Below are 24,292 nucleotides of genomic sequence, written 5' to 3' on the forward strand. Positions count from 1 at the left end.
TACAATGATAGAAAAAACAAACTGAACAAATTATGTGAAGCTTAATATAGCAACTTTTCTTATTTGTATATGTATGTATCACGAATACTATTGGATATCTTACTAATCTGGGGTGGGGGATAAATTGATTGTTCTGTGTCTTAGAATTTATTACAGGCTAATTTTAATTTTTTTAAAACACATTCACTTTAATCACAGCAAGCCGACTAACAAAATAATAATAGCACCAGTAAGTTTACATACTATTTCCTTTGAAAGAAAAAAAATATATAAAGTTGAAAATGTATAAAATGTATGTATGAAAAATCAATAGGCTGTTAACCAAAGTAAATCGGCTATCTTCTATGTGAGGGAAAAGGAAATACAGTCTTTATAGATTATCCGGCAAATACAGACAATGGTGATAAAATAGAGATCTGCACATTGCACTTGCATATGTTTAAAGCTACAGTGGCATTTTTATTTTTTTATTTTTAAAGAATTTAACATTGTAAAATAAAATAAAAAAAACATAGGTTTAAAGTAAACAAAGCATAAAAGGGTCAAGTCAATCCACAGATATAAAACACAACATAATACTACTCTTTACAGAAAACATTTTGCACGTTTTTTATACACATATATAACCCACAGGTATCAACTGATGTAAATCTGCATGAGCAAAGTAAATATTCTTCTGGAATATGACGAAGGAAAACACAATCTAGCTTCATGGTACAGTTTTCTAACTTTTAATCTGATGTGACTTATAGGGGTTTTCCCATCTAAAGTTATCCGCTATCCACAGGATAGGAAAAACTAGCTAACTGTGAGGTCTAATAGCTGGGACCCCCACTCAAAGTCTAACGGACTCAATGTTTTAATTTATCAGATTATTTAAAACAGCAGCTGCCATTACAAGACCCAGCTGTACATATGTATCAGATATAGAGTAGAAAAGAGAAGTGGAATGTAACCCGCGAATTTTGGGTACTTTGCCTTTCTCTTGCATTATTAATGGACAGACTCTTGGTGGTATGTCAGGGCCGTACACATAAAGTATTGCATACAGGCAAAGGATTCTTCCTTCCCTTGCTCTTACAGCACACAGACAGTAAGGGTGCGTTCACACCTACAGGATCTGCAGCAGATTTGATGGTGCAGATTTGATGCTGTGTTCAGTTATTTAAATGAAATCTGCTGCAGATCTGCTGCAGATCCGCAGCAGAAAATCAGCTGCGGATCCGGTAAGTGTGAATGTACCCTAAAGGAGAGATCCTCACTGCAGTTTTGTATTCTTCCCCCCTCTGCTTCTAATACTATCTGACTTAGGATGGTGTCACACACTGCAGTTTTTAAGCCAAAGCTAGGTACGGATACAAAAAGGAACTAGAAATATAAAAGGAAAGATGTATACTTCTTCCTACGGGATCCACTTTTTGCTTTGATTGAAAAACTGCATCGACATTTTTGCAAAAAAAAAAAAAAAAACTGCAGCCTTAATCTAGATAGTTTTTTTTGTGAGAAACAGTTTAAAGAGTTAAGGAGAACATGGAGACGGGGGGAATAGGGACTACAGGTGGTAGGGGTGAGGAATATACTATTAAGATATATTACAAATGTTCTCTTATGAAATTTTGTCAATATGAAAATTTTTAAAATAGTTACACTTTAGGTTATCAGGGCAAACAAACAGACACAACTGCATCGAGACATTTGCATAAAGAAAATTCAGAACTAATTAAATAAACTAAACAAAAATCATTGTAGGGCTCACCAGATCTTATAAAAATAAGCACCTTTACATAACATTTATGCTGCTGAGGCTGGGTTTACACTGTGTTTTGGCCTCTGTTTAACGTAAGCTCCTAACGTATGGGTGTAATGGAGGCTGTGATAGATGCCTAACAGTGCCATTCATCCCCATAGACTACTGCGGGATGTGTTTAATGCATAATAATAATAATGCATTGTAAGCTTAAAAAAAAACATTGCTTTGGTTTTTTTACATTAACACACAGTCTGCCAGTCTATTCCTGAGCAGTGGCCCGTCATGAAACACTGGAGATGGGCCCGCCGGCCCCCAGTGTGACAAAACACCCTCCCCTCTGTGACACGGCTCCATTAGAATCAATGGAGCCACATCACAGATGGGTGGGGAGATCGTCACACTGGGGGCCGGCGGGCCAGTCCCCAGTGCTCTAGGCAGGCTGGTGCTCGGGAATGGACCAACGCTGTGCGGGAAAAGGACTGTGCCACCTGCATCTCCACAGCGGCGCTGATCTGTTAATGTAAAAGAACCAAAGATGTACCTGGTGGTACATTCGCTTTAAGTATACCAGCTGGAATGCGGCCAAAATGTCACTATTTTTGTCCTGTGTTTAACAAATGGAAAATATCATAAATTACATCAATAGCTTTGTATGTGACAAAAACAGTGTGTACCCACCCTTCACCTGTGAGCTCAGCGCTCCCTCCCCCCTCATTACTTGCTCACTGCCTGTGCTATTACACGCACAGACAGTAAACAGGGGGCAGCAAAAGGCTACCCAAACAATCCTTCGATCATTTAAGCGGCCCACTGAAGTCAGTGGCGGTCTGCTGCTGCCGCTTCTGTTGCACGGAGCGACACACAGCAGATCGTAACTGACAAAATAGTAATCTTTCAGCATGTTGAAAGACCACGATTAGGCAACATCGTGCATATCAGCCCTTCGTGGCCTTTCAACAAGTGCTATGCAGATAAGGCAGATAAGCTATAGCTAAATTAAATAGACATATATTACAGTAGAAACTGTAAGTTTAACATTTAAAAGTAATTTTCTATATCTAGAGAAACCCTAGATTAGGTTGACTTGAGTCACCAATTTAACACACCTGAGTTGCACTACAAACTTGTAACAGAGATATATATATATATATATATATATATATATCAAATAGGCAATCTTTATTACTGCTTCAATCTGTTTCAACTGTGTACATAACCCCACCCAATGCTTAATTTCAGTAGCCTACAAAAGTAAAACCATACAAACCATACAAATAATTAGCAAAAACTCCTGGGTGCACAAATAAACATTCTAAAATCTGAGCGTAATTTAAAAAGAATGAACAATTGTGAAGACAGTGCTACAATAAAACAAAACCTCATTATGTGTCTCCTATTTTCAAAGCTTTTTTTTTTTTTATTAAATTCCAGAACATATGGGAAATGGCCTTGATGTCTTAAAAATGAAGTTTCATGCCAAACATCAGTGAAGCAGTCCTGTCTTTTTTTATTCTCTCTATATAGATTTTTTTAATAAAGCTGTGTCAGTGGTTGAATTTAATAAATAAGTTTCTTTTGGAATCCTAAATAATCCAATTTTCATAAAAGTTAATCTCTCTTCTTTTCCATAACATCTTTTTCTTCCTGGTCTTCGTCCGTCACCTCCTCAGAGTTTTCTCTAGTCTTGTCCTCATCTTGTTCCTCGTCGCTGCCCTCGTCCGACACATTTGGATCAATGACATCTCTTCTGGTCATTTCCTCTGAGCCATCATCTGAGTCGGCTGTGCAAATTCCATAACACATAATGCTGATGACACCCAGTGGTAGGCCGAAGAGGAAGCATCCAAGCAGGGGGGAGCTCTTAAATACAGACTGGAGAAACAGAAAAGGTTTATGGATGCATTAAACAAGAGAATGTTCATAATGGCTTCACATACCCTATTTTTATATTAGTGTTACAATGGAATACTGAGTATAACAGTTATAATTTATAGCAGTAATGTAATAGACAATTTAAACAATTCTTTCCAGTTACCATATTTTCCGGGGTATAAGACAACTTTTCAACCCTGAAAAATCTTCTTAGAAGGCGGGGGTCGTCTTATACGCGGTATGGTCGCCCCATGGGCGACCACTACAAAAAAAACAGTTAACTCATCTGGGGCCCGTTCCCGGCCTCTGTGCGCCTCCTTTCCCTGCACAGGCAGTGTGATGTACACTGACTGTGCCGGGGATCCCCGAAGCTCTCCCGAGCAGTAGAGCTTCTCATCGAAGAAGCACGGAGACCCTCGGCTGCCAGGAGAGCTTTGGAAGAATGACAGGGGCTCCGGAAGTACCCAAAGCCTCTGTCATTCTTCCGAAGCTCTCCCGGCAGCCGAGTGTGTCCGAGCTTCTCCGATTAAACGCTTTAACCTGTCAAGTTTTGGATAAAAAGACTAATACTAGTATACAGCAGTAGTTACATTTTTTTAAATGCTTCTTTCTGGTAAAACTCTTGATGTTTTTCTGTGTCATACAAGGAGACATACTGACTATATGAGGCTTACAACTTAACTTTTAATAGCTCGTTAAAATATAGCACAAAAAGTGACCAATAAACTTATTGTGACATGAAATTCCCATGTAATTGAACGGGTGATGGATGCTGGAACCTAAGTAGAATAGAGAATTAGGTGAGGGAAAGGTGCACTCTGCACTAGATGTAGATAAACTATCCCTGCCTTTTGGGGTAATCACCTCCTTAGCACGGTGGCCCCAACCACGGTGACGGTCCCTACCCTCAAATAAGTGCACGGGAGCAAACAATAAACACCAAGTGTCACTCCAACTATCCCAACACAAAATAAAAAGGAAAAACTAAACAGTGTACACACTGTGAACTATGTACAGTACTGATCAAGCAATGGTTTAAAATATTAGTGTTCCTACGCGTTTCCCCCGTCTGTTTTCTACGGGTTCATCAGGGAACCAACGGACATTGATCATTTATTTCTTAAATATGGGATGTAAACAATTATTAGTATTGCACCAAAAATGGGTAAAAAACCACAAATGGCAACTGCTTCAATATGCGGTATAATGAGCACACATAGATAGTGTAAGCCCATGTGGAATCCAAAAGGCACATGTACATGGAAAATAGCAGTGTTACAATCAAAACGAAGAGTCTACAGCAGCATGGTTATTCAAAAAATAATTTGTAACCCCAAATCCTCTTAAAGTAAACAATAGCACATTATAACCTAGATATAGGTCAAAAGGCAATCAGATACATACTGTTTTTCTGTGTCGCAGGGCCAAAGGGACCCTGTGCTTCACAGTGATATCTGTAGGAGCCAGTAGTCGCCCATCGGCCTGTATGACCCACTTCCTGGCATTCCTAACTGAATGCTACCCCTTCCCAGATTACAAAACTCTTAGGAAGTGGGGAATTAAATGGTGATGTAATGTAGGGCAAGCAGGAGAGGACTTCAGAAATGGATAAAGTAGGCCCCAAGATGGCTGCTGCCAGAAGAATTACCAGAGATGTTGTGGGAAAAAAAGGAGGAACAAGATGTGAAAATGTGATTAAGCTAAATGTCTGGTGTCAGGTTTAGATGCCAAAAAGCTGCCAGAGTGCCTCTTTAACACCAAATATAACTGTGCATCTGAATCTTTCATATATTATGCCATTAGGTACATTGATGCAGTCAATTCCCCTTTAGACAGATCATGGTTCTAAATCTCACCATGTCATTTTGTGTTATTCATCTTCCCTGGTTCCAGCAAAGTGTTCTGGAGGAGAGATGCAGACCCTGCTTTTTATCTTCTGCTGCAGCAAACAGACTTCAGCTCTTGTTGAACTGCAATGCCATCTTGCCAAGATGACAGCTGCCCAAAGTTAACTTCGGAGCAGGTGGCTTACTTATAGGGGCATTGCATCACATGCATCATTGCTAGCACTGTTCTTGTGCATTTGAATGGACATCAAAAAAATAAAAACAGGTTGACAATACAAGGACATATCATCTGTTGCAATCCATATGGTTTTAACTTCTATTTCGATCAAGTTACTATACAGCAGCAGAAATTTCCCCCTTCCCATACCTTCCCCCCCCCCCCCTCCCCACACCCTCTAAACTCCCTCCCTCCCCTTGGGTCGAGTGAAGGAAGAGAGGGAAAAAAAAAAAAAGGGAAAAAAATGGGGACATTATTGTTAATGCTGACCTCTGCTTAGCTCTTACTTTACCAAGCCTGGTACTTGTGGTGCTACTCTTGGCCCTTGCTCCTGATTTCACTCCTGTCTCATCCCTTGGTTTATCACATCTTCTCTGCCTTACTAGTGACCAACCTAGGCCCTGCTCCTGACCATACCACTGGTCCAAAACAATTGCCACAAATCCATTACTACTCTAGGTATCTTTCAGGAGCATGTTTACGCCTCTATGTGGGGGATATGGAGGAAAGGGGACTTCTTAGACTCCGCAACCCAATCTTGCCTGTGTCTATGGGAATGTAGCTTAAAGAGTCCATAAAAAGGAAAGAGGCCATAACATTTTGTAGGTTTTATCATAAACATAAAGGGTATCTGTCACAAAGAAATGCCTGTATCGATCACTGTGCGGTCACAGCTGACGAAGAATCACATTGCCCTGTATACAACCCACACCATCAGAGTTTTACGGACAAGCCTAATTCTAATTAATAGGGTTCATGCACTAAACTCAGGGATTTCTTTGTGACGGGTGCCCTTTAAATCCTTTTGGATTGTGGATTTTTACACTGTGCTCAGCAAAGGACATGAACAGGACAGCCATTTGTAAGTAGTTTTCTCAGCTACACTGTGTTTTGGTTATAAATAAAACAATTATTATTAGCAATTCGGAATATTCCAAAGGGTTTACTTATTTATCTATCTAGATCATGGTGCAAACTGCAAATTGTAACTTCACCACTTTTCAGTCCTTTCGCTGCATGTCTTTCCTTTGTGTTCTTTTTTTCTGCATCCCTGGATATACTTCCGCAGCTGTTCTACAAATTCTCTTCCACTAAATCAAGTTGACCATAGTAAATCTGAAGAATGTCTATTTTGCTACTTCTGAAAACACAATAACCAATATAATATAAAAGTTGTCCCAACGTTGTATAAACCCCAGTACACATTATACTTACTACAACAGTAGACTTGGCATCATAAGCAACTCTTTTGATGCGTTGTAGAATTCCATCACCACCTTGAGCCTGAAAAGTTAGGAAAAAAATATTTGGAAAAATGAAAGGATATAAAGTAGTAACCTACAGTACTGTAATAGTAGTTACATGAAAAAGTACTGCACATGTTAGGAATCAAGCAAAGTATGTACACAACCACAAATGGTCTGGGTGTCAATCATGCTAAGCATACTATCATATGGTGATATTTTACTGCAAAGTTTATTCCTCTACTAGAGCTTGTACAACTCTCATTATTAATAATATACAAAAGATACCATTTAAAAGCTCATATGCTCAAAGATAATCAATTTGATTTTTTTTTTTTTAAATCCATCAAGTTATGTGAGAGGACTATGTGAGATAGCTTACCTCTGCTGTCCCATCCAAAATACTGTTAATGAACTGAATGAGGTCTTCGGTATTTTCAATTTTCTTGATTGGAAGAAAATACTGTTGATTGGATGTATTGAGTACAACAATAGTGGGCACCTGGACTTCACTGCAAACAGATATAAGCTGAATGTAAGCAATTCTAATGACACCACTAAGACTATGTATAGCAGGGCATCGAGTTATAAATAAGCTATATAATGATGGCGTCTGGAAGTAGGAGGGAGGTTGTAAGACATATGCTGTCTATACATATACAGGGTTAGTAAAATTGAACTTCCCCAACTCAGAGAGCTCTGGAGAGTGTTATCCTGCTTTAAATGCCCTGAAAAATCAGGCACTTAAAATGATGTGCCTATTCAATGAAAAAAAAATGTTTAAACAGTCTGTGATGGCTGGTGCTATAGCTATGTAAATCATGCTGCAATTGTCCCCATAAAATATCCGTAAAACCATGTCATGTTTTCCCACCACTGAACACAGTGACTGAGCTCTAATCGTGACAACCTGCCGTCACATCTGGCACAAATGCAGATCTGCCATACTAGGCCTGATCCTTTAAGAAATCCCATAAACAGAAGTCACTAGCGGTGAGATCAGGTGAGCAAAGAGGTCACATTATTGGGAAATAACAGTTGATCTGTGTATCTTTGAAAGCCTCCAGTTATGCAAATACAGTATAGTTATGGCTACAGCACCGCCTATCAGTGATTTTTTTAACCCATTTTTTTTGTAAAAGAGGTTGGCCACTTTATAGTAAATTTGTTCAGTGTATAGCATTAGTAAATGTACTCCCAGCAGCTCCCTGTGTACCTCATCTAAAATAAGACTCCCCTCCTCCAGGCTGTCCTGTGTCACCCTGCTTTGTGGCGAGTCTGTCCATAAGATGGCCGACATGGAGGAGCATGTGACCATGCCCCACCTCCCTGTGGCCACTATAGACATATATAGGCTCAGTGGTTCACACTGGGGGGCGGGGCATGGTTTCATGCTCCTCCATGTTGGCCATCTTATGGACAGACTCACCAAACAGCAGGGCAGCACAGTCTGGATGAGGGAATTCTGGTTTTAGTACTGTGAGGCACACAGGGAGCTGCAGTCAGTAAGAGATATGAATACAATTACTAATACTGTACACTGAGCAATTGTATTATAAAGTGGCCAGACCCTTTAATAAAAGTGAAGGGAACAGAAAACAAAAGTAATTCCATGAAGAGAAAAAAACAGACACAGCTGCACATCCACGCTGGGGAGCACAGTGGCTCAGTGATTAGCAGTGTAGCCTTGCAGCACATGGAGTTTACAGACTATTCTGGCAAACAATTATTTCACATATTTAGCCAGCTTAAGAGAGAGAGAGCTCAAGAGGAACCAAAAAGTAAAAAAAAATACTTACTCCATGAGTAGACTATTAATGTAATCATTGCCATCCATGTGTCCAAACTGGAAATCCCTATGAGCAAAAAGTAACAAACATGTATTAAGATGATTAGAGTAACACTGACACAGCATACAAAAGTCCCCTCCCATAGAGGCTGCCCATCTGCGAGACCCTAACATGTGAGGAGCCATACTGTGCGGACAGTAGTTCCTGTCAATCACACAATCCTCAAGCCTTCAGTTTTTCCAGAACATCTGTAGGTCTATGCTCCTGTGCTGTCAGACACAGGAAGACACTGAGACTAACTAGCAGGAGCTTCTGTTTCTGACAGTGGAGATGCCCGTCACAGACAGAGCAGCAGCTACATCTTGTCTCTGATAATAAGGCTGCATATGAGGAACCACAGATGTGCTGAAAGACACAAAGGACCCAAAGAATTTGAAAAGAACAACCTTACTGTCCTAAAAACAAGGCAAGGAGCCGGACAGAAAAACAAAGGACTATTTTACTTTTAATTAAAATAAAATGATATATATCCTACAAACTGATCAACAGTCATCTTTATTGTACAAATGTAATAAAATTATGTATGTAAAATCACATACATCACTGGTTACTATATAGACAAAGAAGCAACAGCCAGGGGATTACACAGGGTACTGGTATAAAAGCCAGGCCACAATAGTTACACACCAGTACGTGATGTGATAACACAGACAAGTATTACACAGTACTCTAACTCTATCTGCTGGTTACACACAATAATGCATATATTAAGGTGTTATTAAGGTGCTTCATACATATCTGTGACTACCTATAGCCTTTACAATGACATCACAGCCCCAGGGATCACCAGTATCCCTGGGGCTGTCCAACATGTGTTTCGCCCTTCTGTGCTTCATCAGGAGACATATATGATACTTGTTATTTTGACTGCCATGAAGGGATATAACTGCTCTGCAATGCAAAGTTTAAATAGGTGGCATGTGGTAAAGTAATATCCAAATGAATACCAAGACCCAAGGTTTCCAGGCTGATCACTGCCCAAAGCATCACACTGCCCTCACTGGACTGTCTTCTTCACATAGTGCATCCTGGTGAAGGCCCCGTGGCCGATCCCGCTGCTCACCGCGAGCGTGGGGAGAGGTAAGTTTGTTCTTCTGATTAAATGCCCCCTGCCAGCTGCCAGATTTTAAAACTGACTGGACTTCTCCTTTAAATGGCCTGTAAAAGCAGTAATCGGTGGCCTGGTGGTAAAAGAGCAACTTGCCGTTATGGCATTGTGGCAAGCCAATCTGTTATAGTTACAGCCTGGGTCCTCGGTTCCCGGCCCTGTCCCAACTCAGTGATTGTTTCAGGCTGCTTTCAGCCGATAACAACAATCAATGCAGTACATAGGTAGTCTTTAGAAGAAGAGTCGGCAGTCCAGCAATCGAGCAGAGAAGTATGCTATATTTTCAATGCCACATATACATCGGAACACCTAAGTGCAGTGACCCCACAGGACGCGTTTCAAGCGCATGCGTGCTCTTGTTCACCCGAGATCCCACTGTGAACACCCCCGTAAATAATTACCTTCACGGGTGTACATTACAGGTGCATGGCAATACAATTAAAAGAACTACTACAAATGCTGCAATTACAAAGATGAAAACAAAAAATTAGTACACAAATAGAAATTCAACACAATAAACATGGTAAGATCCACATGAAACATACGTATATTTTTCATATTTCTCTTAAACCAAATTACTCTTAAACCAAGGTACGACTGTATATACGTGGACATGTAAATTGTGGAAAAAGGAATTGTTTCTCAACTTCACGATTAGAAGTTATGATATTCACTGAAAACAATACCAAGCATGAAGTAAAGCATGGCACTGAATAACAAAATCATAAGGATACTGTGTTGTATATTAGTGTCATATAAGAGGATTTTTTGTACTCACCGTAAAATCCCTTTCTTGTGGCTTCATTGGGGGACACAGCACCAGTGGGTATAGGCTACTGCCACTAGGAGGCGACACTAGACAGAAAAAGAAGTGACTCCGCCTGGCAGCCTATACCCCTCCTACAGACACCAGGCTAACTCAGTTTAGTCACAAGCAGTAGAAAGTAGTAACAAAAAACAGGCAAAAAAAAAACAGGCTGGTCCCGGGAACGAAAACCCCAAGAACAGAACAAGCCCCGGGAGCACAACCTCAAACAGGGTGGGAGCTGTGTCCCCCAATGAAGCCACAAGAAAGGGATTTTACGGTGAGTACAAAAAAATCCTCTTTTCTTGTGCCTGTCATTGGGGGACACAGCACCAGTGGGACGTACAAAAGCAGTCCCAGAGGGTGGGGAAAGAAGATTACAATCCCCATGCGGCCTGCCTAACGCACGGCGGCCTGCAGAACCTTGCGGCCCAGACTGGCGTCAGAGGAAGCCAGGATATGGACCTGATAAAACTTTGAAAAAGTGTGAACTGAAGACCAGGTGGCGGCCTTGCAGACCTGGGACACTGAGGCCTGATGGCGAACCGCCCAAGAGGCCCCCACAGCTCGAGTAGAATGAGCGGTGACCCGAAAAGGAGGAGCCCTGCCACGAACGCGGTAGGCCTCTGCGATGGCTGCCCTGATCCAACGCCCAATGGTGGTCTTGGAAGCCGCCAGCCCCTTGCGCGGACCCGACGGGACCACGAACAAGGAATCCGAGCGGCGGAAGGAAGCAGTGACTGACAAGTAGATCCGTATGGCCCGGACAAGGTCCAAACAATGCAGGGACCGTTCCCTAGGATGGGAGGGCGCAGGGCAAAAAGAGGGGAGAATGATGTCCTCATTAAGGTGGAATGCAGACACGACCTTCGGCAGGAAGGAAGGAAGAGGACGAAGCACCACCTTGTCCTTGTGAAGGACCAGATAAGGGGAGCGACAAGAGAGCGCTGCCAGTTCAGACACCCTACGGATGGAGGTAATCGCCACCAGGAAGGCGACTTTCCAAGAAAGGAAACAAAGAGACACCTCCCGAAGAGGCTCAAAGGGAGGACCTTGTAGAACCTCGAGGACTAAATTAAGGTCCCAGGGCTCTAAAGGCTGACGAAAAGGAGGGGCCAAATGGACCACCCCCTGAAGAAAGGTCTTCACCTGGGGGCGGAAAGCGAGAGCCCGCTGAAAAAGAACAGACAGGGCGGAAATCTGCGAACGCAAAGTGGAATGACTGAGGCCTTTATCCAGGCCGAACTGTAAAAAGGAAAGAATCTTGGGCGTGGAACACACCAAGGGGTGAAAATTATTCTGTTCGCACCAAGAAAAGAAGGCCTTCCACACGCGATGGTAGACCCGAGCTGACTGAGGCTTACGGGCCTTAAGCATGGTTTGGATGACTGGTTCCGAGAACCCACGAAACCTCAATACCGCGGCTTCAACAGCCACGCCGTCAAACTCAGCTGAGGTAAATTGGGGTGGAATATTGGCCCTTGTGAAAGGAGGTCGGCCCGCAGGGGAAGGCGCCAGGGGGCGTCGGCCAGGAGGTGCACTACGTCGGCGTACCAGGACCGGTGCGGCCAGTCTGGAGCGACAAGAATGGCGGGAACGCCGAGTGCCTTGATGCGCTTCAGGACTCGTGGGAGAATGGGCAGAGGAGGAAAGGCATAAACCAGGGAGAACTGCTCCCATGGGGTCACCAAGGCGTCGACCGCGAACGCGCAAGGATATCGGGCCCGAGTCACATAGATGGGGAGTTTGTGGTTCAGCCTGGAGGCGAAGAGATCCACATCTGGGAATCCCCACCGCCGGCAGATTTGAAGAAACACCTCGGGATGTAGAGCCCATTCGCCCTGATCCAGTCTTTCGCGGCTGAGGTAGTCCGCTGCCCAATTGTCCACCCCGGGAATGTGGACTGCCGAGAGAGCTGGAACAACCCGCTCCGCCCAACGGAGAATGCGAGCGGCCTCGGTCATGACAGAGCGGCTCCTGGTGCCGCCTTGAAGGTTCAGATAAGCAAGGGCGGTGACGTTGTCGGTCTGAACACGGACCGGATAACCCCTCAGGCGATCGGTCCACTGAGACAGGGCGAGAAAGATGGCCCGGAGCTCCAGGATATTGATGTGAAGCCGAGTCTCTGTCGGCGACCAAGAGCCCTGAGCTGTGTGGCTCCCGAAGACAGCCCCCCACCCGGACAGGCTGGCATCCGTAGAGACGACCAGCCAATTGAGGGGGAGGAACGAGCGGCCGAGGAGGACCACTGGAGACGTCAACCACCAAAGAAGCTCCCTGCGAACAGCAGGGGACAGGAGGATCTTCTTGTGGAGAGACAGAGGGGACCTGTCCCACTGCGACAGAATCGCTTGCTGCAGAGGGCGCGAATGAAACTGAGCAAAGGGGATCGCCTCGAAAGAGGAGACCATCTTGCCCAGGACTCGCATGCAAAGGCGAATCGAACAGGGGGCGCCCGAGCGGAGCAGAGAGACTGCCGAGCGCAGGGAGGCAACTTTGTTTGGAGGAAGGAGGACGCGGGCCATCTCGGTGTTGAATAGCATCCCGAGAAACTCCATAGAGCGGGAGGGAAGTAGGGAAGATTTTTGGTAATTGATCACCCAACCGAAATTGGTCAAGAGATCGAGTGTGATCTGGAGGCTGGACAAAGTGTCCTGCTTGGAGCGGCTCTTTACCAAAAGGTCGTCCAGGTATGGCAGGACAGCCACCCCCTTTGACCGAAGCAGAGCCATCAAAGGTGCAAGGATCTTGGTAAAGACCAGAGGCGCCGTGGCGAGCCCGAAGGGCAGGGCAACGAACTGGAAATGTCCAGAACCGACGGCGAAACATAGGAAACGTTGATGACTGGCTGCGATGGGAACATGCAGATAGGCGTCGCGGATGTCTATAGAAGCAAGAAATTCGTCCTGCTCTAGAGACGCGACCACCGACCGCAAGGATTCCATGCGGAACCGCCGAAGGCGAACAAACCTATTCAGCCATTTCAAATCCAGGATAGGACGGACCGAGCCGTCCTTTTTGGGGACTGTGAACAGATTGGAATAGAATCCCTGGAAGTGCTCGGAGGGAGGAACTGGGACCACAACTCCTTGAGCTAGGAGATTCTGAACCGCCCGAAAAAGCTCGGAAAGCCGTGCCGAAGAGCGTGGGAGATTTGATGGAAAAAAGCGAGGAGGTGGAATGCACACAAACTCGATTTTGTACCCTGAGGACACCACCTCCCGAGCCCACACATCGGACACATGGGCAAGCCAAATCTCCTTGAAGGAGAGCAGACGACCCCCTACTTGAGGGAGAGACCCGAGTGGTGAAGGACCCTCAGGAAGAAGACTTGGGTGCAGGACCCTTAGAAGGGCGAGAACGGGGCTGCCAGGTGGGGCGGGGTTTGAAGGAGGGCTTCCTAGAAGGAGCTGGAGGCGTATCCTCAGCCGGGCGACGACGTGCCGGAGGCTCAAAAGAGCGGAAACGGCTGGAACGCCTGGGAGGCTGAGGGCGCCGGGATCGGTTTTGAGGAAGCAAGGAGCTCTTCCCCCCCGTAGCGTCCAAGATTATTTTATCCAGCCGCTCCCCAAAAAGTCTGTTTCCTGCAAAGGGAAGAGAAGTCAGAGCCTTCTTGGAGGCCGCGTCAGCTGACCAGCATTTTAACCAGACAGAGCGTCGGATGGCTACAGAGTTTGCCAGGGCCCGCGCAGACAAACGAGCAGCTTCCTGAGAAGCGTCGCACAAGTATTTGGACGCATGTAGAATTTGTGAGGCCAGAGACAGGAGATCCTCACGCGGGGTGTCCAGGGAGAGGTCATGGACTAACTGCCTGGCCCAAGAGGAACAAGCCTTGCTGACCCAGGATGCAGCAAAGGTAGGACATAGGGCCGAACCAGCTGCAACAAAGACAGACTTCGAAAAAGCGTCGATTTTCTTGTCCACCGGGTCAGTGAGTGAAGCACCATCTGCCAGAGGCAGAGTAGTTGACTTGGAGAGTTGAGAAACTGGAGGATCCACAGATGGGGGCACTGTCCATGTAGTGACCAGGTCAGGGGAGAAGGGAAACAAAGCCTCGGCACGCTTAGAGGATGGAATCCGGGGGCGTGGTTTGCCACTGAGGGGAGCAGACGTGTGTGTGAAGAGCTCCTGCACTAGCGACAGACACCGGCATCTCTACAGCTGACTTATTGCTTTTGCAAGGAGGAGAAACAGCTGACCCGCACCACTACACAATAGTCCAATGCTTATGGATCCACGGACTTAAATTGGCAGGATACACCGTGATGCAAAACGGCTATGCGCCGGGGGTGCAAGATGATGAGGGAGTAGTACACTGTGTGTAAGGTAGACGAAGACAGCACTCACCCGGTCTGTATCAGCTCAGTTTATTCCATGCACCGCTGGTGGCAGGGAGGGAGAGGTGAGGACGCGCACTGGGACGGCCGTTTCGGGGACACGCCCCCTTTGTCGACCAGATAATGACGTCATGTGGTAAGAGGTGTGCTATATACACAGGTACCGTGCACGTGATCAATTAAGGAGAAAAATATGTGTTAAACAAATAACAAAGACATTTACACAAAAACACTGAAATCGTTACGCTCGTTGAGACCGAGCGGACCCGTTGCGTTAAGTCGGGAGATCCAGAGGGACTCTTTTCTCAGAAGTGTCTGATGTTTATCAGCTCCCTCCGGTATGGTATTAACTCTTTCTAGTCCGAGAAACTTTAGGTTCCTGGTGTCGCCGTGATGGACAATTCGTACATGTTCTATTAGGCGTGGAACGCCTTTGCCCGTCTTTACAGAGTAGGCATGTTCTTTAAACCTTACCCATAAAGGTCTCTTAGTTTTTCCTATATAGTATGACCCACAGCTGCAAATGATCGCATATACTACGAAGGGAGATTTACAGGTAATGAAATCTTTTATCATACATTCATGGCCTCCCAAGCGAATGAAGGATACATTAAGCAATTGGGTGCAGTACTTGCACTGGCCACATTTTCTGTTGCCTTGAGGCAGTGTCTTAGATAGCCAGTCAGTATTTTTTATTTTTAAATTGGAATTGTTTAGATGGTCAGCTATTGTTTTATTCTTTCTATAGGAGACACAAGGCTTCCTCTCTGCAATTTCCTTGAGGTCAGGGTCTGACTCTAAAAGGTGCCAATGTTTTTTAATGGCCTCCTGTATTGCCCCATTATTAGGGGAATTCTGAAAGATAAAATTAAATCTCCTGTCCAGGGATTTATGTTTAGCTGTATGTGACAGAAGGTTGGTCCTACTCTGTATACTGGCTCTGTGACGTGCTTCTTTCACAAGAGTGTCAGGATATCCTCTTTCAGCAAATCTCTTCTCCATCTCGGCAGCCTGTTTATTAAATGAATCATCTGTAGAGTTCACCCTGCGCAGGCGCAGCATCTGTCCATAAGGAATTGCTTTCTTAACGTGCGCAGGGTGTGAGCTGCCGAAATGGAGAAGAGAGTTGCAAGAGGTAGGTTTCCTGTACACCGAGGTGTGGATCTCATTATTGCGGATATTAACTTGAACATCCAAGAATTCAAGGGAATCGCCGCCGAATTTGGAAGTAAAAAGCATATTAACGTGATTGTGTGTATTAAGAAACTGAATGAAATCAGAAAACTGTGCCTCTGTGCCCTGCCAAACAATAAAGATGTCATCGACAAAACGGTGATAAGACTTAATGAACTTAATATAAGGGTTGGTAGTGGAAAAAACAACATCGTGTTCCAGCTTAGCGAGAAACAAATTGGCGTACGTACAGGAGACCGGCGTGCCCATGGCAGTGCCGATCTCCTGTCGATACCAACCGTCCTCGTAGCGGAACACGTTGTTGGTGAGAATAAAACGTAAAGCTTCACCAATAAAATTGACCATGGCAGTGGGGTTGTTACCCTGAGTGACATACCACTTGACAGCCTCCACACCCGCATCATGAGGGATGCGGGTGCAGAGGCTCTCCACGTCAATAGAGGCCAGAGCACACTCCTCCGTCCATGCAATGTCACCAAGGACTTTAAGAAAGTCACTGGAATCTTTTAGAAAAGTTGGAGTATTTTTAAGGATCGGGTTTAGGAGCCAATCTAAGAACTGAGACAGGCTTTCAGTCACGGAGTTAATGGCTGACACTATAGGACGCCCAGGCGGCGCTTCCAAGGACTTGTGCACCTTGGGTAGGAAGTACCACCTGGGCGGTCTAGGGGCATCTGGGAGGAGCTTCTCTGCTAGATTCTTGTCCACTGCACCCTCTCTTGTGTGCTTGCTGAGCAACTTCCTGAGCCCATCTTGTATGCCTAACATAGGGTCCTTGTTGAGTACAATGTATGTGTTACTGTCCCCTAATTGGCGTTGGGCTTCAGTGTTGTAATATACTTTGGACATTATAACTGCCGCCCCTCCCTTATCGGCTCTGCGTACTACCAGGTCTTGACGTGACTTCAGCCAACGGATGGCTCTATTTTCCCTTTCGGTGACATTCATGGATGCGGGTGGGTATTTTAGTGCCCTGACATCCCTGAGTACAGACTTGTGGAATAGGTCAAGTGGCCCTCCAGGTGTCACCTAGGGTTCCAAGCACCTATAGGCTTTAATGCGGAGGAGATTGAATGTCTGCGCATCTTAGCGGACATTCCTGCTCCCCCTGATACTCCTCCTATCACCACAGTCTCCAGCTTCACGGGGGGGAAAAAATCTACTTTTACCCCACAGGTGACACCTGGAGGGCCACTTGACCTATTCCACAAGTCTGTACTCAGGGATGTCAGGGCACTAAAATACCCACCCGCATCCATGAATGTCACCGAAAGGGAAAATAGAGCCATCCGTTGGCTGAAGTCACGTCAAGACCTGGTAGTACGCAGAGCCGATAAGGGAGGGGCGGCAGTTATAATGTCCAAAGTATATTACAACACTGAAGCCCAACGCCAATTAGGGGACAGTAACACATACATTGTACTCAACAAGGACCCTATGTTAGGCATACAAGATGGGCTCAGGAAGTTGCTCAGCAAGCACACAAGAGAGGGTGCAGTGGACAAGAATCTAGCAGAGAAGCTCCTCCCAGATGCCCCTAGACCGCCCAGGTGGTACTTCCTACCCAAGGTGCACAAGTCCTTGGAAGCGCCGCCTGGGCGTCCTATAGTGTCAGCCATTAACTCCGTGACTGAAAGCCTGTCTCAGTTCTTAGATTGGCTCCTAAACCCGATCCTTAAAAATACTCCAACTTTTCTAAAAGATTCCAGTGACTTTCTTAAAGTCCTTGGTGACATTGCATGGACGGAGGAGTGTGCTCTGGCCTCTATTGACGTGGAGAGCCTCTACACCCGCATCCCTCATGATGCGGGTGTGGAGGCTGTCAAGTGGTATGTCACTCAGGGTAACAACCCCACTGCCATGGTCAATTTTATTGGTGAAGCTTTACGTTTTATTCTCACCAACAACGTGTTCCGCTACGAGGACGGTTGGTATCGACAGGAGATCGGCACTGCCATGGGCACGCCGGTCTCCTGTACGTACGCCAATTTGTTTCTCGCTAAGCTGGAACACGATGTTGTTTTTTCCACTACCAACCCTTATATTAAGTTCATTAAGTCTTATCACCGTTTTGTCGATGACATCTTTATTGTTTGGCAGGGCACAGAGGCACAGTTTTCTGATTTCATTCAGTTTCTTAATACACACAATCACGTTAATATGCTTTTTACTTCCAAATTCGGCGGCGATTCCCTTGAATTCTTGGATGTTCAAGTTAATATCCGCAATAATGAGATCCACACCTCGGTGTACAGGAAACCTACCTCTTGCAACTCTCTTCTCCATTTCGGCAGCTCACACCCTGCGCACGTTAAGAAAGCAATTCCTTATGGACAGATGCTGCGCCTGCGCAGGGTGAACTCTACAGATGATTCATTTAATAAACAGGCTGCCGAGATGGAGAAGAGATTTGCTGAAAGAGGATATCCTGACACTCTTGTGAAAGAAGCACGTCACAGAGCCAGTATACAGAGTAGGACCAACCTTCTGTCACATACAGCTAAACATAAATCCCTGGACAGGAGATTTAATTTTATCTTTCAGAATTCCCCTAATAATGGGGCAATACAGGAGGCCATTAAAAAACATTGGCACCTTTTAGAGTCAGACCCTGACCTCAAGGAAATTGCAGAGAGGAAGCCTTGTGTCTCCTATAGAAAGAATAAAACAATAGCTGACCATCTAAATAACTCCAATTTAAAAATAAAAAATACTGACTGGCTATCTAAGACACTGCCTCAAGGCAACAGAAAATGTGGCCAGTGCAAGTACTGCACCCAATTGCTTAATGTATCCTTCATTCGCTTGGGAGGCCATGAATGTATGATAAAAGATTTCATTACCTGTAAATCTCCCTTCGTAGTATATGCGATCATTTGCAGCTGTGGGTCATACTATATAGGAAAAACTAAGAGACCTTTATGGGTAAGGTTTAAAGAACATGCCTACTCTGTAAAGACGGGCAAAGGCGTTCCACGCCTAATAGAACATGTACGAACTGTCCATCACGGCGACACCAGGAACCTAAAGTTTCTCGGACTAGAAAGAGTTAATACCATACCGGAGGGAGCTGATAAACATCAGACACTTCTGAGAAAAGAGTCCCTCTGGATCTCCCGACTTAACGCAACGGGTCCGCTCGGTCTCAACGAGCGTAACGATTTCAGTGTTTTTGTGTAAATGTCTTTGTTATTTGTTTAACACATATTTTTCTCCTTAATTGATCACGTGCACGGTACCTGTGTATATAGCACACCTCTTACCACATGACGTCATTATCTGGTCGACAAAGGGGGCGTGTCCCCGAAACGGCCGTCCCAGTGCGCGTCCTCACCTCTCCCTCCCTGCCACCAGCGGTGCATGGAATAAACTGAGCTGATACAGACCGGGTGAGTGCTGTCTTCGTCTACCTTACACACAGTGACTTATTGTTTTATTTTACACCCGAAGCTTGCCATGACATCCCTTCATACTCCCAGCGTGAAATTGACCTCCCACAGAGCTTCAGCTGCGCTCCGGAGGAAGATTGAAGCCTCTCTCCCCACAGTCGCGGTAAAGCAAGATGGCGCCGGCTTCCCTGCTCTTCTCTCCATGGACTCCTCCCCTGCAAGCGCCGGAGCGGTGTGGCAGACCGCTCAGGCTACTAACACATCAGCACAGCAGCGGACCGGCCCAACTACACGTTCAGCTGCAGCCTATACACCGCAGCAGCCTGAGGGGAGGAGTAGCAGGAGGAGGGGGAACACTAAAGCCGGCTCCCCCGGGCTCCCGGTAGCCGCCGGCACGAAGCTGCAGCCCTGTCTCTCCTCTCCTTCTCATCCCTCTCCGGCCCCTCCTCCCTCTATTCAGCCAAGCACAGCAGGTCAGCAGCTCTGCTCTCCATGCCCTGCTGAGAATGTATGCCGTAGCCTGCCTGCTGAGCCTTTCATCAATGCCGCGGCTCCAGCTGACACTGTCTCTGTGACATCTGCCTGCTATGACCCCTTTGATGCTCTTTTCATTCCTGACACTCAACTTACCCCGGAGCTTCTAAGGAAGATGATGCTAGCGTTCAGAGACTCCATCCAGCTCCGTTTGGACAATGCCCTTGCAGTTATTAAAGCTTCCATCTCTTCTGTGGAACTGAGAGTGCAAGTTGCAGAGGAGAAAATCTCTGAAATCGTGAGTGAGTACAATGTTCTTGTGGATTCACATGGGCAGCTACAGGAAGAGGTGGCCCACTTGAAAGAGACTTTAGCAACTGTGGATGACCGGTCTCGTGGGCACAACCTGAAGCTTAGAGGCATACCCGAATCTATCCCTGTCTCTGACCTCCCTGCCTATACTCAAGGTCTCATGAAGGAACTGCTACCGGCTTCTGACCACAAGGATATCATCATTGATTGGGCCCGTCGCCTACCTCGGCCTAAGCATTTGCCTCCGAGTACCCCCAGAGATGCCTTGGTGAGAATCAGACATCTGCATGCTAAAACGGCTTTTCTAGCTGCCTCTAGACGTCGCCAGGCGCCACCTGCTCAATATGCTTCAGTCTCCGTGTTTCCAGATTTATCCGCAGCTACGTTGCGGATTCGAAGGTCCTTTGCCCCGGTCACTGCCACGTTAAGGGCTAAAGGAATTCCATATAAGTGGGGCAACTCTTCATGTCTTATCATTGCTAAAGGGACGGACTATTTTACAGTACGGGATGTCGACGATGGCCTGCAACTACTACACACTTGGAATCTTCCATGTTTCCCACTAAGCCTCGCTGAGCCTCCACCCTCTCCTCCGTGATCTGAATCGGAAGGTAGCGCTTGTCCTTCTTTGCCGACTCAGCCTTATATTGTTGTCCATTGGACTGTTTTTGCCGGACATTCGCTTTTCACACCTTATATGCCCTCCTTGGCTAAACTGGACTCTGTGCCCTCCGTCTACTAACCGTCGATGCATGTTGGAGCTTAATAGCCCTGACCATCCTCGGTTTCTGTCTTTCCTTGTTATTGTTTGTGCTTTCACACGTCTTAAGTGTTTTTGGTTTGTCTGTTTATGTCTCTACTCCCCCTCTGAGCGTATTTTTGTGTTTTTTTGGTTTTCACGATATTCTAAGTAATCACTAACAGCGGTCATATGTCTCTTTCTATTTCTTAATACTTTTTATGCTATTGCTATGTAGATCCGTATTTACAGTGTATCTATGCGTTGTCTACTCTCCATAGCTTCCTGACTACAACTTCACAGCCTGAACTATCAGCATTTATTTACTACTTGAATCTCGCTATAGCTTAATTACTTTAGACAATCTTAAGATGGCGCAGACACCAAGCTTTTTCTATCTATAGCCTGCTTAATCTAGGACCCAACCTTACCATTCATCTTGCTTTAGTTTCTACCTCACCACCGAACTGACTAAGTTGCCACCACGGCTTGCTACTGGATAGAAATTTTGCAATTGTCGCTGAATTCCCATTACTGCGCTCCTTCGCTGTTGCCATACTTACTTTACTACACTTCTAAATCTAGATTTCTTTGTTGTTTGTCCTCGTCTGTGTGTTTCTCTGTTGCTGTACCACCCCTTGCTACCCTTAGGCTGGAATTTCATAGTTGTTCGAAGAGCCCAGTATCATAGAACAGCTGCGCAACTCTCAGCTTGTACTTTGTTTTTCTTTGCATTTGTCTAAGCATACTTTCTTGTATATATATAAGCACAGCCTTGTGTTTTGATTTTCTTCGCATTTATACCGGCATGTTATCTTACACAGTATTAGCACATATGTGTCTTTATGGTTATGTGATTCTCGAGCATGTACTAGCTATTGCATTTACCAGCCAATGTTTTGGTACTCTATTCTGTTACTGTTCCTCAGTCTATGCTTGTTGTAAAATATATAAAAAATCCTTCAATAAAAACTATTGAAACATTAGAGGATGGAATCCGCCGGTCAGGGTGATTCCACTCCTTGGCTAGGAGATCCTCAAAATCCTTATGGCTGGGAAAAACCAATGGCTGTCGCTTCTGGCGACGGAAGGAAACCTCACTCTTGGAGGTAGAAGAGGACTCCTCCTCAATATGTAAGGTGTCTCGCACTGCACGGATCAAGGCTTGCACTGCAGAGGCCAGCTGATCCTCCCTGTCAGACTCTGAAGCAGAGTCAGAGGGGTCCCCCGAGGTGGCGGAGAGGGGTCGCTGGGAAGCGGAACCGCCTGCAGTGGATCTGGGAGGAGAAAGGTCTGAGGAACACCTAGAGGGCGACCGTGAGACAGAGAGTCTAGGTCTCTTATGAGACCGTCCTCTGGAAGGGGAGTCAGGAGATACCCTGGAGGGTCCTGCTGCTGGAGGCGCCTGGGAGGGCAACCGCTCAATGGCATGGATCATGACCTGCGACAGCTTAGAGAGGTCACCGATCGCCTGGGACAGGGATCTAGCCCACTCAGGAGAAGCTACATCAGGACCTGGAGGGGGGGCCTCCTGGGAAGTGGCACCAGGGTTAAGGCATAGCAGGCAGAGGGAACCAGGCTGACCACAGGGGAATTTCTTATTGCAACGAGCACACGCAAAGTGTGTCGCCACAGCCGCGGGAGCGAGCTGCCTAGGGGGGTCATCCCGGGGACCAGACATGGTAGCTAGGGCTGTTAGCCTGGGGAGTGGAGGAGGGGAATATCACCCACTGGGTGAGCCTACCAGACCCTGGAGTTGCTGCCGCACTGGATGCTGAGGCTGCTGTACTGGCAGAGATAACAGCAGGAGGCCACGAGCTGAAGCTGCTGCCGGCAAGAGGAGGAAGGGAGGGGGCAAGGAGGAAAAAGGTGGGGGCTACAGAGTAGCCAATAGGAGAAAGGGCTGTGGCGGGAGGAGCCGAAAAACGGGCGGGCGCCCCGCCCCCAGTGACATCACTAGTGTGCACCGACGCAGCCTAGCTCCGGCAGAAGCCGGGGCCTAAATTTGTGGGGCAGGCCGGCGGCAGTGAGACGGCGGCGCGGAGCGCCAGAAAACGCGACCGGAGCGGAGGCAGAAAGGGAGAGAGGAGCCCAGCAATCCCCCAGCTGTCCCTTATGAAGCCGCTGCGAGCTGCAGTGGCTCCTGGATGAAAGGAGGTGGGCATCAGCCCAGGCTAGGAGGGAGATGAGAAGGGGGAGCAGGAGGCAATCTGTCCAGTAGGACAGGGGATAGGGGAGGGAGGGCTGTGCTGCAGGAAGTGTGCACTGTGGCAATGGGGACTAGGGAGAGCAGGCAAGAGGCTACTGGTTGCCCTAGCCAGGATGACCCCCCCCCCAAGGACAGGACTACTCACCTGTCCGGCGTCTTCGGGTGCTCGCAGGGTCACCCCCTCGGTAACCTCGCACCTGGGTGGGGTACCGGCATCCTGCCGCAGGGAGCTGGCAATGGGGGACGGGTGACCGGCGCATGGGAAGTGAAAACTTCCAGTGCACCCTCAGGGGGAGGCTACGTCTGGTGTGGCAGCCCATGCCGACGGTCCCCCTGATAACCTAGAAAGAAAGAAAAAGAAATAAAACTAAAATAATAAAGAGGTGCGTGGCACCTGTGTCTACCTCCTACGGACACTAGACTAAAACTGAGTTAGCCTGGTGTCTGTAGGAGGGGTATAGGCTGCCAGGCGGAGTCACTTCTTCTTCTGTCTAGTGTCGCCTCCTAGTGGCAGTAGCCTATACCCACTGGTGCTGTGTCCCCCAATGACAGGCACAAGAAAAATGCATATAATGTAATTAACGGGTATATATGATAACGCATTTGCGACAGACAATCGCAAATGTGATTTTATATATATATATATATATATATATATATATATATATATATATATATATTTATTTATATATATATATATACATACACACTCACCGGCCACTTTATTAGGTACACCTGTCCAACTGCACGTTACCACTTAATTTCTAATCAGCCAATCACATGGCGGCAACTCAGTGCATTTAGGCATGTAGACATGGTCAAGACAATCTCCTGCAGTTCAAACCGAGCATTAGTATGGGGAAGAAAGGTGATTTGAAGGCCTTTGAACGTCGCATGGTTGTTGGTGCCAGAAGGGCTGGTCTGAGTATTTCAGAAACTGCTGAT

The 24,292-nt window shown here is 46.3% G+C and overlaps 1 protein-coding gene across 1 annotated transcript in view; it reads right to left on the bottom strand.

Annotated features, from left to right (window-relative positions):
- Positions 1-438: 438 nt before the first annotated feature.
- Positions 439-24,292, bottom strand: part of TMX3 (thioredoxin related transmembrane protein 3) — a 61,530-nt gene continuing 37,676 nt past the window's right edge. Inside the window, exons 13-16 of the mRNA XM_069957837.1 lie at positions 8,730-8,786; positions 7,313-7,442; positions 6,902-6,970; positions 439-3,622 (exon numbers count right to left, since the gene is read on the bottom strand). Coding sequence (XP_069813938.1) covers positions 3,359-3,622; positions 6,902-6,970; positions 7,313-7,442; positions 8,730-8,786 — 520 coding nt within the window. The 3' untranslated portion in view covers positions 439-3,358. The remainder of the gene's footprint in view (positions 3,623-6,901; positions 6,971-7,312; positions 7,443-8,729; positions 8,787-24,292) is intronic.

Source organism: Dendropsophus ebraccatus, chromosome 2 (genome assembly GCF_027789765.1).
Source record: "Dendropsophus ebraccatus isolate aDenEbr1 chromosome 2, aDenEbr1.pat, whole genome shotgun sequence".
Lineage (NCBI taxonomy): Eukaryota > Metazoa > Chordata > Amphibia > Anura > Hylidae > Dendropsophus > Dendropsophus ebraccatus.